At 49.8% G+C, this 20,311-nt stretch overlaps 1 protein-coding gene across 1 annotated transcript; it reads left to right on the top strand.

The window, feature by feature from the left end:
* Positions 1-1,592: 1,592 nt before the first annotated feature.
* SERPINA6 (serpin family A member 6) lies at positions 1,593-19,125 on the top strand. The gene is made up of 5 exons (XM_028506320.2): positions 1,593-1,719; positions 7,806-8,419; positions 14,280-14,550; positions 17,184-17,331; positions 18,667-19,125. Exons 2-5 carry the CDS (start codon positions 7,825-7,827, stop codon positions 18,865-18,867), a joined length of 1,215 nt encoding a protein of 404 aa, XP_028362121.1. The 5' UTR covers positions 1,593-1,719; positions 7,806-7,824; the 3' UTR covers positions 18,868-19,125.
* Positions 19,126-20,311: the final 1,186 nt, after the last annotated feature.

The following is a 20,311-nucleotide window of genomic DNA, read 5'->3' as shown; positions in this document are numbered from 1 at the left end:
TATTACTAAATTACCCTTGGGTAAAAATTAAAATAATAAAGGCAATTAAGAAATACTTTGAAAAATGGCAATGGGAATAGTATAAATAATTGTGGAACACAGGTAACTCAGTATTAAGGTAAACATTTTTAATTTAAAAAAATAAAAAACTTTTAACTTTACTTATATAGAGACTGAAAATGATAAAAAGTAAGAAAACAGAGCATTTACTTCAAGAAAATAGAGAGGAAAGCAACAGGGGAAACCCAGAGAATTTTAAAGTAAAAATATAAAGTCAGAAATCAATGTAATTTTTTTAAAAAGTAAGTATTAACAAAACTAAAAGATGGCCCTTTGAAAATATTAATCAGCTAGACAAATCTCCCTAAAAAGACTCATCAAGGGAAAAAAAAGAGGAAATACACAAATAAAATATAGAACAAAAAAGATAAAAGTTCTTACTGATACAAGATGTAAAGTAATAAATTCCTAGATATATATTCCAAAAATAGCTTAAGGAATAAAAAACCTTGCAAGGACCAGTAAGTACTAATGACACTGAAACCCCCTCCAAACTCTAGCCCCAGCTGTGGGCCCAGGTGTGGGCTCAGCTGTCTTCGTTCCTCATGGAAATAGCTCCCCTTTCCCCTGGAGGGAAGGAAATGACACTGTCAGCCTCGCAGGGGTCACGGGGCCCTCACCCGGCACATTCAAATGCCCCATTCTGCACCTGTGGTCAGTCTACGGATGGAAGACCATGCCCCAAGTCCTTCTGTGGCCTGATACAAATACTGAGGAAAAAGAGAGTGTCTCTCCTTCTGATATCAAATAACTAATTAGAACTAAATGACCCAGAGCTGAAATAGCCACCTTGGTCCCCACTACAGAGAGAGAGGAAAGCAGAAGAAAGTACAGATAAGAAAGAATTTTTAAAAAGAGAGACAGACAGATCTGATGATCAACTTGGGGACCCCTGGATCCAACCAGGCCTGAAACCCTCTCCACCTTACAGAACTCTCATTGAAAAGACCCAGGAGATATTCTTTTCTTGCTTTAAAGCAGTTTGTGTTTGGTCTCTGTCACTGCAATCCAAAGAGAACCGATGAATCAAAATGTGGGGAAGAGGGAAGGTGCTAGAATTTAGAGTTGCATGGTCTTGGACTTGAATGTCAAGAGCAGCTCACATAATCTCCATGGGCTTCAGTTTCCTCATCTAACGAAACGTGGTAACAGTATCTACTCATAGAGTCACTGTGGGAATTAAATGAGGCGAGCCAGGGGAAGCACCTGGCTGCTTGTATTCCATCTTTGTCTCTCCTACCAGACTGAGGTCCCTTGAAGGCCAGCCCCAGCCCCAGCCCCAGCCCGAGCTGAGCACCTGGTTCTTCGCAGGTGTTATGCATCATGCTAATTAAAGGCACCTGTCCCTTCTGTGTCAGCTGCACAAATATTGATGCAAGATTTTGGTATTTAAAAAATAAAACTTTAGGGAATTGAACTTAATTTGGGGCATTGGTGTGTGTACTCCCAATTTCCTGGAAAAGCCTCCTATTGGTTAATGGCTGGGGGGCGGGGACTAACGTTGGTGATGAAGGCCACAGGCCCCCCTCTAACCATTAACCAGCAAGGAAGCTGGCGAACAAGATTTAGCAGCAGCTGCCTCACAGGCTTACTGTACACACACAGGACCCAGGGCAGCAGGACTCAGCCAGCGGGTGCGGCCTGAGCTGTCTGCAGACCGTGAGTACCGCCTGAGGACGTCCCGTCCTCCAGAGCACAAGGACTGAGACTTGCTTACTTGATTTTTTAATTAGGGTACGGAATGGAACAGCCAGCGGGAGAGGAGGCAGCCCTGGGGCAGGCTTCCAGAGTGTGCGCGTCTGCCCACAGGAGGTGTGACTTCCCCTGGCCTCCTGCTTTGCAGGGTTGACACTGCGCCCAGAGCCAGTCCCCGCTGTCTCATGACTGATGCTCCCAAGCCAAACGGCCTAACAACCCCAGAGCAAAGTCGAAGAGCTGGCATGGGCAGCGCCCTGCGGGGGAGCTCAGGGTCAGGGGAAGAGGGCGCCCAGCTGGCACAGAGCAGGCTGTGCATCCCACAGAGAGAGCAGCACACGCCTCCCGGCTCCGTGACCCGGGGCAAGGACACTGCAGGTCAAACAGGACTACCTGTTTTACACATCACATTATGAGGTTTCGGTGCAGAGCACCCAGGACCGCACCTGGCCCACGGGGCATCTGTACAAATCAGGAGCGCAGTGGGTGTTTGCTGCATAGGTCACTTCAGACATGAGGAACAAGGTCATACTTGGAATGACATTCATGAATCATACTGACACTGCATTTTCGGAGAGCTGTTTCCCTCGCCATTTTGCTTTCTGCAGACTAGGGAAAGGCTCCGAAGGCAGACCACACAGCTTAGAACTCACGCCCTAACTCCCTGGGCCCGTTTTCTCGCCTGCACAGTGGGCCTGGGGTGACACTGACGTGAGGTCACACGAGAAAACAGAGACAACATAACCTGATATGCAGGCTATGATATTCACAACCACCTGCGGTGTGCCAGTCCCCACTTGGAGGAGTAACACCGAGGGGACGAGGTGGGAGACCTGAGACAGCAGGAAGGGAAGGGAAGCAAGAAGAGTTGCATTCGGGGTCAGCCACCCCCCACCCCCCCCTCCAAGCCTGCCACACCGGGATGTGCACTGCAGGGGGTCCTTGCCTAAGAGGGGCTCAAAGACAGGTGCGAAGGTGACCGGAGCTAAGGCAAAGATTTCACTGCAGTGTGATGGGGGCAGTGACAGAGACAAGCACAGAGGGAGGGCTTCCTGGAGGAGGTGACGTGGGATCTGCATACCAAGGGGCAAGGACAAGCCAGACAAGGCAAAGAGAAGACGCACCTACACAGTGAAGCCACCTGGGGCAAGAGGGGACTGCTCCCAGGCCAGAGCTGGCTCCGCAAATAATGGGGAACCAAAATGACCTCCCCTGCCCTGGCCCCGGCGGAGGGATAAAAGTCTGGTGTGTTCTGGGGGCGAAAAAAAACCGAGGTAGCCAGCCAGCATGCTGTGATTAAGACTTCCAGCGGCCACATTTGAGGCTGGGAGCTATCACCAGGGAGGAGGTAACGAGCCCCACCCCTACCCCCTCTGCCCTGGGCCACCTTAGTGAAGACCGGCCCTGGCTGGGAGTGTTGGAGCTCTTCAGCAGGAGTCTGCCAATCAGCCTGAGTTTCAGAAGGTGCCTCTGGCTTCAGGGGGAAGAAAGGGTGGGAGGGAGCTGAGCAGGAGGCACGGAGCCCAGGTGAGGGGTGACTGCCGGTCCTGGGAAAGGTGATGAGTACCAAACTTGGGCTGTGCACTCCGGCTGGAGCAGAGGAGACAAACACCGAAAACTCAGAAGGTCAGATGAGCAACGCCTGGGGTAGGTATTATTAGCACGTTCATACTGAGGAAACTGAGACGGTTTAAATAGTCCACCCACGTCACCTAGTTCATAAATACGAATACCAGGGTCCTAATCCACCTTGATCTGCCATGTAACCCAGGAAAATTACAGAACTGTCTATAAGGCCAGGCAGTGGCATAGAGGGGAGAAGGGGGGAGGGATGGGGATGGGGGCAACGCAGCAGGGTCATTAACAAAGCAGAGGGAGATGCCTGGGGAAGGCTGGAGAACTCGGGGAGCTCAGAGGGGTGTCTGCATCCGTCTCCATGCCTGGGAAAGGGCCCCGGAGTATCCCGGGGCACACCAGTGGGAACCCCACACACCTGGTATCAGGAGTGAAGTGTGCTGGTGGGTGAGAGCAAAGGAAAAACACAGAAGGGTTTTGTTTATATGACCACATTTTGTTTATCCATTCACCCACGGATGGATTTTGGGGGTTGTTTCCATTTTTTGGCTACAGTGCAGCTATGAATATTGGTGCACACAAATATCTGTTTGAGTCCCTGCTCCCAACTCTTTTGTACACACACTCAGAAGTGAAATTATCAAATCAAGTAATTCTGTTTGCCTCTGTGAAGAACTGCCCTATCCTTTCCCCCACGACTGCACCATTTAACCTCCCCACAGCAATGCACAAGGCTTTCAATTTATCCACATCCAGGCCAACACTTAATTTTTGTTCGGTTGCTTTTTGGCTTTTTATAACGGCCGTCTTAACAGGCATGAATGGTATCTCATTGGGGTCTTGACTGGCATCTTCCTAACGATGACTGATGTTGAGCAATGGCTCATGTGCTTGTGGCCATTTGTACGTCTTCCATAAAGAAATGTCTCCCTGGCTGGCGCAGCTCAGTGGATTGAGCGTGGGCTGCGAACCAAAGTGTTGCAGGTTCGATTCCCAGTCAGGGCACATGCCAGGGTTGCAGGCCACGGCCCCCAGCAAAAGAGACATTTAAAAAAAAAAAGAAAGAAAGAAATGTCTAGTCCAGTCCTCCACCCATTTTCTGGGTTGAGTTAGCTATTTCTGTAGTTTTGTACTTGAGGTTTTAGTTCTTTTTACATTCGGTTATTAATCCTTTGTCAGTATGTGACTTGTAAATATTTTCTCCCATTCTGTGGGTTACCTTTTTACTCTTTTGACGGTATCCTTTATTGAACAAACTTTTTTTTTATTTTCATGAAGTTCAGTTTATTCTATTTTCCCTTCGTGGCTTGCATCTTTGGTATCATACCCAAGAAATCATCGCCAAATCCAGTGTCATCAAGCTTTTCCTCTGGGTTTTCTTCTGAGTTTCACCTTTAGTCTTTGATTCATTTTGGGTTAATTTTTACGTGATGGTATAAAGTCTAGGGGTCCAGCCTCATTCTTTTGCATGTGGATATCCAGTTTCCCAACACCATTTGCTGAAAAGTCCTTTTCCCATTGAACCTTCTTGGTACCCTTGTCAAAAATCATTTGACCATACGTGCAAGGGTTTATTTCTGGCCTTTCTATTCTATTCTATTGGCCTCTATATGTCTGCCGTACACCAGTACCACACTGCTTTGATTATTGTAGCTTTACAGAAAATTTGGAAATGAAGAAGTATGAACCTCCAACTTTGTTCTTCTTTCTAGACTATTTTCATTACTCAAAGTCCCTTGAGGCATTACAGGAATTTTAGGAATTTTCTGTTTCTGCAAAATACCTCATTGGAATTTTGATACGGATTGCATTGAATCTGTAGGTCTCTTCAGGTGGTATCGACATCTTGAAGACATTAAGTCCTCTAGTCCATGAACATAGGATGCCTTTCCACTTACTTATATCTTCAGTTTCTTTCAGCAATTTTTGTTTAGTTTTCACTGTATTAGTCTTTCACCTCCTTAGCTATGTTAACTCCTAAGTATTTTATTCTTTTTGATGCTACTGTGAGTGGAATTTTCTTGATCTCCTTTTAAAATTGTTCATGTTAGCACATAGGAACAGAACTGATCTTTATATGTTGATTTTGTATCCTGCTACTTTGCTGAACTTATTCACTTATTCTATCAGGTGTTTTGTGGAATCTTGAGGGTTTTCTGCATATAGGATTACCTACTATGGTAAATAGAGGTAATTTTACTTCTTCCTTTCCAATTCGAATGCCTTTCATTTCTTTTGCTGCCTAGCCGCTCTGAAACTTCCAGGACTGTGTCAAATATGAGAGGCAAAAGCAGGCATACTGTCTTGTTCCAAATCTTAGATGAAAAGCTTTCCATCTTCCACCATGGAGTATAATGTTAGATGTGGGCTTTTCAAATGTGGCTTCTATTGTGTGGAGGCAGTTTCCTTCTATTCCTAGTTTGTGGAGTGTTTTTACCCTGTGGGTTTTTTCTCCATTTTGATAATGTAATTACGTTACATTGACTTTTGTAGGTGGAACCATTTTGCACTATCATGTGGGTTTTTCTTCATTCTGATAGTGTAATTACATCACACTGACTTGTGTATGTGAAACTATCTCTGAATTCCGGGACTACACACCACTGGGTCACGGTGTGTAATCCTCTTACTATGCTGCTGAATTCTACTTGCTGGTATTTTGTGGAAGATTTTGTAGTTTTCTTTTCTTATAATGTTCTTATCTGGCTTTGGTATCAGGGCAATACATGAATTAGAAAGTATTCCCACCTCTTCAAATTTTTTAAAAGAGTTTCAAGAGAATTTGTGTGAATTCTTTGTTTGGTAGAATTCAACAGTCATGCTCCGTGGTCCTGCCCTTTTCTTTGTTGGGAGGTTGCCAATGACTGGTTGCATCTTCCGACTCCTTTGGGTCCACTCAGACTTTCTAGTTCATTGTGATTCAGTCTTGGTATGTTTTATGTTTCTAGAATTGTTTCCATTTCATCTAGATAATCCAATTTTTTGATGTGCAATTTTTCCACAATGTTCTCTTATAATCCTTTTTATTTCTATAGAACTGATAGTAACATCCCTACTTTCATTTCTGATTTCGGTAACTGAGATTTCCTCTTTTTTCTTTCTCAGTCTAGCTAAAAAGTTGTTGATTTTGTTAATCTTCTTGAAGGTTATTATATATTACTACATTAACTTATTGATTAGATATATTTTTAGTTTCATTAATTTTTCTCGAGTTTTTCTATTCTCTATTTTATTTATCTGTGTTCTAATATTTATTGCTTCCTTCCTTCTGGCACCTTACCACCACTCTCTTTTGGTGACTATTTGCATGGGATACTTTTTTCCAATCTTTCATTTTAATATTTTTGTCTTTGGATAAAAAATTAGTCTGTTGTAGTCAGCATATAGTTGGATCGTCCTTTTTAAACCCATTCTGCTAATTTGTCTTTTGATGGGAAAATGTTGTCCGTCTACATGAAGAGTAATTACTAATAAGGAGCAACATACGTTTGCCATCCTCCTACTTGTTGTCTATGCACCTCACAGCGCCCCCCTCACTTCCTGCATCACTGTCTTATTCTGTGTTACAGTCGGTATTTTTGCAGGAAAACATTATAATCCCCCTCTCACTTCCCTTTGCATATATTCTGCAGCTATTTTCTTTATGATTACCAGAGAAATCACCTTTAACATCCTAAAGGTATAACCCTCTCATACAAAAACTGTATTCCTATATAGCTTCATCCCCCACATCATTTCAGTTATGTCAAAAATTATATCTTTATCAATTGAACACCTGAAAACATAAATTAATAACTGTTTTTTACGCTTTGGTCTTTAAAATCATGTAGAAAATAAAAGGGGAGTTACAAACAAAAATTATAATAATACTAGTTTTTATAATTGCTCATGTATTTACCTTTACCCGAGATCTCTATTTCTTTACAAAGATTCTGTCCACTCTCTAGGGTCCTTTCATTTCCATCAGAAGGACCCCCTTTAGCGTTGCTTGCAGGGGAGGCCTAGTGGTAATGAACCCACTTTTTGTTTATCGGGAAGGTCTTAATTTCTCCCTCATTTTTGAAGGACAGTTTTGCCACACGTAGAATTCTTGGTTGACAGTGGGTTTATTTTTTCCAGTACTTCGAATATATTGATTGGGTTGATGTTTAAGCTTTCTGGGCCTATGTTTCTGCCTATCTAAAATCAGCATAATTGTCTATTTTATTAGTTTGTTTGGGAGGTGGATGAGAAAATATAGGTAAAACATGTAGGTCAATGCTGGGCACCTGGTAGATACCTGATAAATCACAGCAGGTATAATCTACGCTTTCAGATGAGGATGCTGAGGCCCAGAGTCCTCACTGGCCCCAGGTCACAAAAGTCAATGTGGAAGAAGAAACTGGCATGTGGATGGGGTCTCCCGCCCACTGCCCCCCCGAGCCCCAGCGGCTGGGATGCCCCACATCACCTAACGAGCATTTCTGATCGCGCAGGGCCGAGCCATCCTGAACGATGCTGCTCTCCCTGTGTGCTTGTCTCCTGTGGCTGTCCGCCGGCGGGCTCCGGACTGTCCAGGCCGAGGACCCGAACGCTGACACGGGCACGGGAAGCCAACACCGGAACCTGGCTCCAAACAATGTTGACTTTGCCTTTGACCTCTACAAGCACCTGGTGGCCTCCGCTCCCGGCGAGAACATCTTCATCTCTCCCGTGAGCATTTCCATGTCCTTGGCTATGCTTTCCCTGGGCGCCCGCGGCCCCACGAGGGCCCAGCTGCTCCGAGGCCTGGGCTTCAACCTGACCGAGATGCCCGAGGCTCAGATCCACCACAACTTCCAGTACCTGCATCACCTCCTCAAGGAGTTAGACGCCACCTTGGGCAACGCCCTCTTCCTCAACCAGAGCCTGGATCTGCTAGAGTCATTTTCAGCAGACGCCAAGCTTTACTACGAGCTGGACACCTTGGCCATAGACCAGGACTGGGCCACAGCCAGTAAGCAAATCAATGAGTATATCAAGAATAAGACACAAGAGAAAACTGTGAACTTGTTCTCGGCGTTGGATAGCCCAGCCGTGCTTATCCTGGTCAACTACATCTTCTTCAAAGGTAACCAACCCTACACGCCCCATTCTGACACGATCCCATCTGCTGTTGCCAAGAGTAGTAATAGCCACCGAAACCCAGAGCACGCTCTTGCGCAAAGCCTTCTGTCTTACAGAGCACATGAAGTCTGTGAGTCTCCATCCTCACCATAAGGCTATTAGGAAGGGGGAATTATATAATCTTGCAAAAGATCAAAATGAGAACCAGAAGAGCTGAGTGGCTTGCCCAGGCTTTTGCAGGTTGGTCTGAGGCCCAAACATGTAACCATGAACCGTCTGGCTGCCTCACACTCTGCAAACGTGGGCTGAGTCCTGGCCATCAGTCAGGCACTGGGGGGGGGGGGGGGGGGGGGGGGGGGGGCTGGAAATACTGCCCGGGACCAGACAGGCCTCAGGAACTCTCAGATTGCCCCCAAGTCGTTGCATACACATTTCCCAGGTGCTCACAGCCAGCTCTGCCCAGGTCCCGCCCTTGCCAAACCCCAGTCCTCCCATTTGGAACAGGTTTTCCAAAGTGCCTGGCATGAATACTACCACAGGGACTTGTTAAAAGCATAGATTCAAGATCCCACCACAGACCTACTAAAGCAAAACCTCCCCAGGAAAGTCCTAGAATTTGTGTTTTTAACAAGGCACCCTCTCCTAATCATTTTAACAATGAGACAATTTGTGGATATATGATCCTTAAGAATAAAATCTGAACTCCTTAGTTCTCAATCCCCACCCACCCTCGGGGATATCTGGCAATGTCCAGAGACATTGGTGGCCGTCACACCTAGGGCTGGGCAGGGCTGGGGAAGGCAGGGCGTGCTACCAGCATCCACTGGAGTGGCTTCTGTCGGGTAGAAGCCAGGGACGCTCAACACCCTAGCAGGCACCAGCCAGCCCCAGAGTGACATCTGCCCCCAATGGATATAGTATCAGGGCTGAGAAACCCTGACCCACAGTCATCTGCTTCTCTGTCCTCCGCGGCCTGTGTCAGCATTTTCGCTACACACACACACACACACACACACACACACAGAATGTCCAGCCACACCCAGTTCCTTTCACGTCCTTGAGCATGGCTGTCCCCATAGAAGCCTGTGTGAGTCCCCTATGGCTGCTCAGTGCGATTTTGGTGGCTTGAAACAATGGAAATGTATTATATTACAATTCCAAAGGTCAGAAGTCCACGAACAGCCACACTGGGTGAAAGCCACAGCATTAGTTAGGCATGTCCCTCCTGGGGCTCGAAGGCTGTAAGGAAGAATTTGCTCCTTGCCTTTGCCAGCTTCTAGATGTCGGCTGTACTTGGGTCATGGCCCCGCCCCTCTTCCAGGCCAGGGCACCACCCCCGCACCTGTTTCTCTCATCGCGTCTCCTTTCTGGCTCTGACCTTCTTGTCTTCCTCTGAGATTTTTAAGGCCCCCTGTGACTACATTGGGTCCCTCTGGATGATCCAGAATAATCTCCTCATCTCTAGGTTACTTGATTAACAACCTTAATCTCCTCTTGCTATACCCAACACAACACACTCACAGGCTCCAGGGACTAGAACATGGACATCTTTGGGGGACCATTCTGCCTGCCACAAGCCCATGCCCTTTTGGTCCCTTGAGCCCTCCCTCAAAGTGTCCAACTGCCTAAACTCCTTCCCAGCTTTCAAATCTTGGCTCAAAAGTCACCTCCTCCATGAAGCTTCCCCTGATTCCCTCAGGCAAATTCTTGCTCCTCCTCAGGTACACCCTCTGAAGTTTTCCCACATCTCATTGTTGAGGTTGTTTCCCACAACCTTCTTGTTAGAACTTGTAACCCCTTGGACCCAGGTAGTTAAGTTCCAGTTAAGCAGTCCTAGTCAAAGAAGTACCGGTGCAACAGAAAAAAAGAAGTGATTACAGTACTTAACACGTGTCTGTCACCAACATTAACGATCATCCAAATCACGATCCCCCGTGGCTGCCTCATGCCCCTTTCTTCCCCTCCCCGGCTTTCACGAAGGGCCCCCCATTAGCCAACTCATCTCCCCTCCCGCCCCCAGCTCTCTGTCCCTGGGTGGTCTCAGCACTGCAGGGAGCCCTCCTCCTGCCTCCGGGGCCTCTGCTCATCCCCCAGCACCAGTCTGGGAACCCACCAGGGAGAGGCCTCCCTCCTTGCAGAGTGATGAGGGTGACAGACTGGCAAAGGCGGCATTCTTTTCGGCTTCACTGAGACATAACTGACACCTTGTGTAAGTTTAAGGTATACAGCGCGATGACTGGATCCATGTAATACATAGTGAGATGGCTACCAAAATACGGCTACTTAACACATCCGTCGCCTCCCCCAGTTACCTTTGTGTACGTGTGCACCACGTGCTGAGAATGCGTAAGACCTTCTTTCTCAGCGACGTTCAAGCACACGGCCCAGCGCTGCGGACCGTAGTGGCCACGCCGCGCGCTAGCTCCCCGGAACTTGCCCGTCTCACAGCCGCTAGTCCGTTCCTCTCGGCCACGTGCGCCCTTTCTCCCGGCCCGCTGCCCGGAAACCGTTCTGCTCGCTGCTCCCGCGAGTTCTGTATTTTCGGATCCCACATACGCGTACGTGAGATCATACGGTGTTTGTCTTCTTCCGTCTGACTTAATTCCCTTAACATAACGCCCTCACGTTTCATCCACGTTGTCTCGAATGCCAGGGTTTCCCTCTTTTTGTGGCTGGATAACACTCCACTGTGCACACACAGCAGAGCTTCCTGGCCCGCTCACCTGCTGAGAAACCTTCAGGCTGTTTCCATGTCTTGGCTGCTGCGAGGAAGGCTGCGCTGAGCACAGGCGTGCGGGCGTCTCTTGGAGACAGTGATTTCACCATCTTCCGACAGGTCCCCAGACGAGGAATTGCTGGATCCCACGGCAGTTCCATTTGTAATTTTCGAGGAAACGCCACGTTGTTTCTGTAATGGCTGTGCTCATCCGCACTCCCACCGGCGGCGCACGGGGGCTGCGTTTCCTTCATGCTCTTGCCAGGTCCTATCTCGTCTTTTACACAACAGCCGTGCTGCCAGCGTGCGGCCGTATCTCGGTGTGGCTTCCCTTTGCATTCACCTAGGGGTTAGTAATGCCAAACACCTCTTCAAATACTTGTTGGACATTTTTATATTTTCTTTGGAAAAATGTCTATTCAAGTCCCCTACCCATGTTTAAATGGGTTATTTGAGGGATTATTATAATTTTTTTTTTGCTGTTGCATAGCATGAATCCTTTATATAATTTGGGTATTAACCCCTTATCCAATACAAGCATTGCAAACATTTCTTTCTGGGGGCTGCCTTTTCATTCTGTTAATCACACCTTTTGCTGTGCAGAGGCTTTTCAGTTCGATGTGGTCCCGCTTCTTTAGTTTTCTTTTGTTGCTTGTGCTTTTGGTGTCACATCCTAAAAATCATCGCAAAAAAAACAGTGCCAAGAAGCTTCTTTTTTCCTATGTTTTCTTCCAGGGGTTTTATGGTTTCAGGTCTTATTTTTAAGTTTTCAATCCATTTTGAGTTCATTTTGGGGAGAGGTGTAACATAGGTGTCCAGTCTCATTTTTTGGCACGTGAAGAGCTAGTTTTCCCAGCACTATTTATTGAAGAGATCATCTTTTTGAGTGTTCTTGACTCGCTTTGTCAAATGTTAGTTGACCATGTATGTGAGTTTATTTCTGTGCTTTCAGCTCTGTCCCATTGGTCCACGTGTCTGTTCTTACGCCAGCACCATACTGCTCTGACTACTATAGCTTTATAGTACAGTTTGAAACCAGGAAGTGCCATGCATCCGGCTTTGTTCTTCTTTCTTGAGACTGCTTTGGCTGCGCTCGCTAGTGAGGCTCAGTTGGCTGGGCGTTGTCCAGCAAAGCGAAAGGTTGCCGGTTGATTCCCAGTCGGGGCACACGCCTGGGTCATGGGTTCAGTCCCCCACTGGGTCACACACGAGAGGCAATCAATCGATGTTTCCCTCTCACATGAATGTTTCTCTCCCTCTCTTTCTCCCTCCCTTCCTCTCTCTCTAAAAATAACTAAAATCTTAAAACAAAAGATGGCTTTGACTGCTTAGGGTCTTTGCAGTCCCACACAAAAGGCAGCATTCTCTCCAGCTGGCCGTGGGAGGCCTGGAGAGTCTGGACACGCCTGCCGGGAGATGTTACCGGTGCTCCCGCATGTTCCACAGGCCGTCTCTCCCACCGGACTTGCACTCGTGTGCGTGGCACCCGCACCGCTTTGGTGGGCCCAGTGCCTTTCCATGGTGCTTGGCACTCGGCAAGGGCTCCACAGTGGCTGCACTGAGGTTCCGGCCACACAGCCCTGGGAGAGAAGCACAGGGAGGGCCCTCCTGAGCCGGAGAGGAGCCTCGGGGGGCTGGCGGGACAGGGGCCGACACGGCACAGCCCACTTGGCAGGGGCTTCTCTCCCACGGTTTCCCTGTGTTCCCGCCACCACCGTGGGGCTGAGTGGATGGGAAACAACGGTTCCCGTTAATAAATCAGAGTGGCTTTGAGGCAAGCCAGGACATTGACAGGGGTGTGGGCTGCCTCGCTGTGCACAGGTTTTCTGTGACGCAGCAGGACTAACTGGCGAGCCCCTTTTAAGCTGGGGGAGACCCTGAAACGTTCCCAGCAAGCCAGGATAACGGCCATGAAGAGAGGTGCCGCTGTCACCACTAGTCTGAGGACATGTAAGTGTCCCTGGCGCGTTCCTTCCACAGTGAGCTATGTTGACAGCTCTCTTTCGGAGAACAATTGAAAGTATTGTTAAAGACCCCCCAGGGGACTCATCCTTGCTCCTCTGATCCCCCCATCCATTCTTACGTGGCTCTACCACGGTTCTCCTGGCCTAAACATTTCCAGGAAGAAGTCCCTTAAAGCAGACCCTAGACCCCATTCGGTATGCTGTTTTGTGCCAAACTGGATTTGTTATGCTTGCTTCTGGAAAAAAAAATACGCAGTCTAAAAGCAAGCAGTATAGTTATAAGGATGAAAGCCTAGCACTGAAAAATACTTAACGCACACTCTTTGTGCCGTGAGGTGGACAAGTTAGCCACAGAACACCGGCCCCTTCCGTTCCGAGGACCCCGGACTTCCTTTGGAGGCTGTTTGGAGAGCCATCCAGTTCCCTCCCTCGCTGTGTGCCAGTCAGACCGCGAGTGCACACTCAGGTGTTGGGGACGGAGCAGCAGCAGCTCCGGGGGCTCCAGGCTCCGCATCCATAGCTTGTTTCGGGGCGGCCTCCAGCCTCCCCCTGTTGTCTCCACTACTGGCCCTTACAGAGTGGTTGAGGCTGGCCTTGAAGGAATCTTCTCACCCTGGCTCTGCTGCAGGAAAGTGGTGTAGCAGCCCTCTGGGCCCCCAGGGAGGTCAGAGCCCCCTGCAGGAGAGCGGTACAATCCACCAGGCAGCCAGGCCGTCTGCCGGGCTCTGGTGGCCAGGGCGTCAAGGGATGCGGATGAAATGGATGGTCCACTCCTCTGAACCTCCCCCCACCCCTGACCTTGACTTTTCAGCCTGAGCTCCAACACCCCTTCCACAGCCCTCCAGTCCAGGATCCACCCCAGGTGGGGGCGACGGGGCAGAGTCTGATTTACTGAATCTTGCTTACTGAACCCCCAAATCCTAGGGCCAGCGTTCTCTCGTCGACACCCTCCTTCGATCTTTAGGGGCCGGTCTCAGAGACGGGGTTTGTTCTGAATTCATCACCAGGGTGGGAGAGGGAAGCGGCCTTAAACAAACCCCTGGGATTTCCCACTTTACCCAGAAACGCAGGTGGACGGAGGGAGGCCACTCTGTGACCGGCTCAGCGTTACCCCGGCGCTCGCCCCCTACCCCAGCCCCTGTACTCACCGCTGTCTCCTGCCCTCCCTCTCCCCCCCTTCCCAGGCACGTGGGCACACCCCTTCCACCTGGAAAGCACCAGGGAGGAGAACTTCTACGTGAACGAGTCGACCCTGGTGAAGGTGCCCATGATGTTCCAGTCGAGCGAGATCAAGTACCTGAACGACTCGGTGCTCCGCTGCCAGCTGGTGCAGCTGGACTACAGGGGCAACGAGACCGTGTTCTTCGTCCTGCCGGAGAAGGGGCAGATAGACGCCGTCATCAACGCGCTGAGCCGGGACACCATTCAGAGATGGTCCGACGCCCTGACCAGCGGGTGAGCCTCCCAGCCGGCTGCGTGCGCCTCGGACACGGATGTGCTCCCAGAGAGCGGGGCGGGTGGGAGGGGGTGCACCTGGGCGCCCTCTCGCCCCAGGCTCACCCGGGCTCGTTGTTTTCCTGTGGGCTAGTCTCCAAAGGCCCTGAGGATCCCTGACCGAGAAGTCCTCTGACCGAGACGCCACACTTATTTATTTACCTGTTGATTGACAGGAGATACTCTGGGGCGTTCCGAACAGGGAGGTCCCTGGAGGGTAACGGCAGCCCTCTGCGTTATCGCGTTTTCTGCATCATTTCCTTAAACGGAGTTCACCAACCACCCAGCCTCCCACTCACCACCCACTCCATTCTCTCGCTCACCCGAAACCAAGCACTGCCAAAGACACCCGAGAGATTCCACTTAACGCACAGGCGGCAAACACAGGGCCCACGGACTGTCCTGCACCTTGTTTTATCTGTCCCAGCACCGTGTTTCTACCCGGCGGCATGGCCAAGCTCTCGCCTAGCTGTTAGGGGGTAGTTACACTGACACAGTCCTAGAGTTACATTCAGCCCTCTGAAGGCAACCTCGAGGCTGATGTGGCCCCCAGTGAAAATGAGTTTGACAGCCCTGATTTAAAGATACAATGAAAATGACCACAATATCTACCATGGGATCTAACTGTTCTTCAACCAGTAAATAAGTTTTTTTAAAAACCAGGAAACGTGGTAAAAAAAAAAAAAGTCAGTAGTAAATGAGTAAGGAGAAAGAGAGTGAGGAGTGTCCATGGCGGGTGGGGATCCCTTTGCCAGCTCTTTGCCTTTTTGAGTGTCCCCGCAGCACCTAACCCCCACCCCAGGGAAACTGCCACCAGGTGCTGATGATGCACCGGGATTCTAACAAGTTCTGGACCCTAATACATTGCAAGTGAAGTGGACAATCTTTCTCTTTACACTGAAATAATCTCTTAGCTAAACTACTTTCACTTACAATTCATCAACAGCACAACATCACTTGGGGCGAGAGCAGACGAGTAGGGAGGGCGAGGCACAGGGGCCATGCCATTTTTGGTCAGAAATCGCTGAACACTCAGTGCAGTGTGGGCGGGTGCGCTCGTAAATCACCCATCATGAAATGGGCAAATGCACTGAAAGAGTCTTAAAAAATGTTTTCACTGGAGCCAAATGCAGCCTCTCACAACAGCACCAGCTGGTGCACTGATACAGATGGGCTCCTAGAACACTCACCTCGTGGGGGTACTACAAGGGGCCCGCTCTCCGGAAGATAATTCTGGGGTTTTTTGGTTCCCGCCTCCTGTGTGACTGGGCATGAATACTTCTCTTCCCCGTGGGAACGGGCTTGCCCAGTCCCCGCAGACAGACCCTGCAGCCCCTCACCGCTGTGCCGTGTGACCCCCCCCCCCCCCCATGCACCACACTGCCCAGGGCACCAGGCCCGCACCCTTCGGGCCCAGCTTACACCCCCTCCCCCGGGAAGCCTCTGCGCCCCACTCACAGAGCTCACACGCTCTCTCCTTCCTCGTCCCCCTGTCCCGCTGCCACTCACCCACCCGCGGCGCTGTGGCGTGTGGGCCGCTCTCCGGGGATGAAGAGACGGGGCTTGGAGGCAGCCGGCCCCGGCTTTCTCACGTGCCTGCCCCTTCCCAGTGGGGGCACTGGGGGCAACTCCTCCGCCTCGCTGGAGTTTCGGTCTCTCGCTCTGGACACCGAAGACTCGGACCCGACTGGGTGCGGTTGTGTGAGCAGGGTGCACTAGATGAGGACCAGAAGGTAGAGCAGGTCCGCCAGGCGTGCGGTGTGGGGCCGCTGCTGTCTCCCAGTGCAGAGGCGAATGTACACGTTTACACACCCGCTCACCTGCGGCTCCCCCGCAGTGCCCCTTGAGCGACGCTTCAGCTCCCTGCCAGCCGCTCGGGGCCCGGGGGCCTTGCAGGCCGCAGCCTCCCCAGCCTGCTGTGGGGCCGAGTCCTGTGCCTGATGCCCCTCAGACTCAGGGTTTCAGGCGTCTTCTCTCCCTCTGCAGGGCAGGAAAAGGAAGAAATATTTAAGTGAAATTAGTGCCTTGATAGGTAAAAACGGTTAGCATCCCGTTCCCAGCGGGATTCCACTTGACTTTCTAGACACCCCGCCAGCTCTACCCAAGGGGAACTGCAGGCCAAGTCAGGGACTTCTCACAGAGTCAACCCCAGCGCTTCTGCGCAGAGGGGCCACGGCAGCAGCGGCCCCATTGCCCTGCGCTGCCTGGCCGTGCAGATGAGGGCACGGGCAGACTGGGGAGGCCCGGCCTGGTCACACAGCACATCCGGGGCCAGGACGCTGCTCCCACACTTCTCTCCCCCGCCCCACTTCTGGCAGGGAGACCACAAGGACTTCCTTAGGGACCCTTTTCTTCAATGTCCAGCAGTCCAGCTGTGTCACCGGGGGAATCAGCTCGAAGAAAGAGCCGAGAAAAAAAGACTCGGCAGTTCAGAGGCCGGGAGAGGAAGCTGCCTATGTGGTGGAGGGGGAGGCAGGTCTGGCCCTGGCCCTGTCCCTGTCCCCACCCGTGTCCCCAGAGCAGTGTGTCCAGCTAGGAGCTGGGGTCTGCAGGGACTGCAGGAAGTCTGACCCCATCTGCTTCCCCCTGAGCAGCCAGGTGGACCTGTACATCCCCAAGGTCTCCATCACTGGAGCCTATGACCTTGAAGCCCTCCTGAAGGTCATGGGCTTTGAAGACGTGTTCAGCAACCAAGCCAATTTCTCAGGCATCACCCGAGAGACCCAGCTGAAGCTGTCAAAGGTAAGCGTCTCCAGAGTCCATCTTTGTTTTCCTCAAAGTGAACAATACCAATGAGAAGCAACCTGGAGCCCCATTATGAAAAGGCCTCGAGGCTGAGAGCCCAAGGTCTTGTCCAAGTGCATAGTTTTACAACAGACTAAGTGAGGGCTCAGCAAAAAAACATGCTGTCCCTGAGGTTACACAGGAAGCTAGTGACAAGGGAGGGCCACAGCCTGGGTGTCCACCCATTCCGCCAGGCCACACAGAGGGGGCGCTGTGCAAAACCAAGTCGTCGCGGCAGGCCCACGAGAGAGACCCCTGCAAAAAGAAACTGGGGAAGGGAAACTGTCAGACGAGATGGCACTGAATCTTCTGCCCAGTCACATTCACGTCTTCACCAGCGTTTTGCTCTGTCATTCATTCAGCCATCCATTCATTTAGCAAATATTCACTGAACATCTACAGTGTGCCCCAGACTAGTCTGGGCCCCGCCCCTGTGGGACCTCACAGTCCCATGGGCGGCAAACAAGAGCAGGAACAGGAGAAGGTGGTAGTGGCAGCAGCCCCTTCACTCCAGCACACTTGACCCTTGGGTATTACCCCGGTTTCTTGGAGGAAGGGTCTCCGGCTCAGGGCGGGCAGACAACTCACCAGCCACAGAGCCAGTAAACGGCAGCCCGCCATTGGACCTAGGATCCCTCCCACTCAAACCCTCCTTCTCCCAGACACGCTGCTGGGGCTCCTGCCCCAGTTCGGCACCTCCCCAGCTGCGCGCCTCTGCACAGAGCCGCCCAGGCCCCCATCCCTTGCTGCGCAGTCCGCCGGAGTCCCTGCCTCACGGGACGTGGTTGTGTAATTAGCCAGTCCTCACCGCGGGAGGCTTCTGATACAAGCCTCTCAAGCATTTCGCCAGTTTCAGAATTCCTTCTAATTTTGTTCACAACAGCGCAAAGATGGCCCTTTCCCATGCAGAGTGAGCATAAGCACTGTGCGGGGACTGACCCCCGGTACTGACCCAGCAGAGTGAAAAGGGGGCGAGGGCTCCGTCTACCAGCCCAGGGCCCAGGAAGGTCCAGCTGGGGCCATGAGACCCTTCAACCTCCACGTGGCGGGTCCCACCTGCCTGCTTCCTAAGGAGGAAGTCTGGCTGCAGCCTGTGTCCTGGTGGTGGACAGCCCTCAGCTCTAGTCCTGGGGCTGCCACTTAGATGAGGAGACAGCAAGCGACCTCTGAACCTCAGCTTCGCCATTCATAAAACCGAGTGTGGGAGGAGCCCAAGCAACAACAGCGGGGCTGGGGGCGCTCCCAACAACACACAGTAGGTGCTCAACTACCGCCTTTGGTCCATCCCAACAGGTGGTCCACAAGGCCGGGCTGCAACTGGATGAGAAGGGTGTGAAGGCCACCGCCCCCCCTGTAGTCACCAGAAACATGACATCCGAGCCTCGCACCATTCTCTTCAACCAGCCCTTCATTGTCATGGTCTTCGACAACTACACATGGAGCAGCCTCTTCCTGGTCAAGGTGGTGAATCCCAAGAGCCACAGCCCAGTCTGACTTTAGGTGCAGGGACCCCACAGAAGCGACCTACGGGGTGCAGACTCCCCCCGGGCTTCTCCAGGTCGTCCTCTGCAAACTTGCATTGCGACTGATGACAGTATTTCGGAGAGGGATGGGACAACTGACAAAATGTGAATAATACCCATATAATATAGCACCAATGTAATCTCTGTCATTTATCATTTGCACTATGGTTATATAATACTATGCGGAAGCTGGGTGGAGGGTATATAAAAACAATATTGTTTTTGAAAATTTGTGTATGTTTGAACTTATTTCTAAATAAAGACTTTGAAAAGAAGAAACCAGGTAAGCCAAAATACAACAGGAAGACATGTTTAAAGTGCCAGGGAGATAATGTCATAATATCTTTCAAATAGGAAAAAAAAAAGAAAGCAAAAATGAGTCTTCACAAACGGAGGCAAAAATAAACATTTTTTTCTAGACAAAGAAAAGCTGAGAAACTTTATCACCTTCACACACACACAAAAAAAAATTAAACTAGTACTTTAAGCCAAAAAAAGATGATTCTATATGGAAACTTGGACCTATAAGAAACGAGGAGTACTGCAAAGGGTTAAAACATATGTGAATAGATATAAAATATTTCTAAATTTCCTTAAAATATAGCACTGCTTAAAGCAGAAAAAGTTATCCATTGACTGTGTCTCAACCCCAAACCCTCCCTTCATTGCTGCTCTGCAAAAATCAGTCTGGACCTTGTCAACATTTATTTTCGCGTCGCGTGCTCGGCATGATGCTGAACTGCCAGTAGAGGGCAGTAGAGCGACACTGCAAGGGGAAGAGGCGTTACCCCCTCAGATAAGGGCAAAAAGTATGAAATGAGATAAAGAACCAAACTGACTGACAAAGGCACATATAAATAGATATGATGATAGATAAATAGACAGATGGATGGATAAGCATATATTTTGAAAAATAAGAATTGAAGGATACTTCCTTAAATATACTATTTATGCCATATATATTAGGCACTTGAATCCTAAAGGAATCATCTTAGTAACAAAACACTAAACGCATTCTAACTAATGTCAAGGGTAAGACAAAGCTGCTCATTGTATCTACTACCATTACATCTGTTACACCGTGCTGGGGGTGTTAGTGCAATTAGAAAGAGAAAGAGGAAGTGTAGAACTGGAAAAAATGAAGTAAAACTCTATTCTCAGGTGACATGTAATATACCTGCTTAACCCTGGCAAATCAGTGATGAAACAACCCAAACAATGAAAAAATTCAACCTGATATCAGGAAAATGAATTCACACGCAAGAACAACAGTCTTCGTACACATAAATAACAATGTTAAATTAGACTTGAACAAATAAAATAATATTCCTGAATAAGAGGCTTCAACATCATTCAGATATCAGTTTTCCCTAATTTGACCATTTAATGATATTCAAATAAAAATACTAACAATT

Source organism: Phyllostomus discolor, chromosome 1, assembly GCF_004126475.2.
Source record: "Phyllostomus discolor isolate MPI-MPIP mPhyDis1 chromosome 1, mPhyDis1.pri.v3, whole genome shotgun sequence".
Lineage (NCBI taxonomy): Eukaryota > Metazoa > Chordata > Mammalia > Chiroptera > Phyllostomidae > Phyllostomus > Phyllostomus discolor.
Note: the sequence above shows the minus strand (reverse complement) of the source record. Positions and strands in the feature narration are given on the sequence as shown.

What these genes read in the sequence shown, in the direction of transcription:
- SERPINA6 (XM_028506320.2), top strand. Translation starts at nt 7,825, where the DNA reads ATGCTGCTCTCCCTGTGTGCTTGTCTCCTGTGGCTGTCCGCCGGCGGG. An exon ending in CAACTACATCTTCTTCAAAG is followed by an intron (nt 8,420 to 14,279) that starts GTAACCAACCCT and finishes CCCCCTTCCCAG; the next exon opens with GCACGTGGGCACACCCCTTC. An exon ending in CCCAGCTGAAGCTGTCAAAG is followed by an intron (nt 17,332 to 18,666) that starts GTAAGCGTCTCC and finishes CCATCCCAACAG; the next exon opens with GTGGTCCACAAGGCCGGGCT.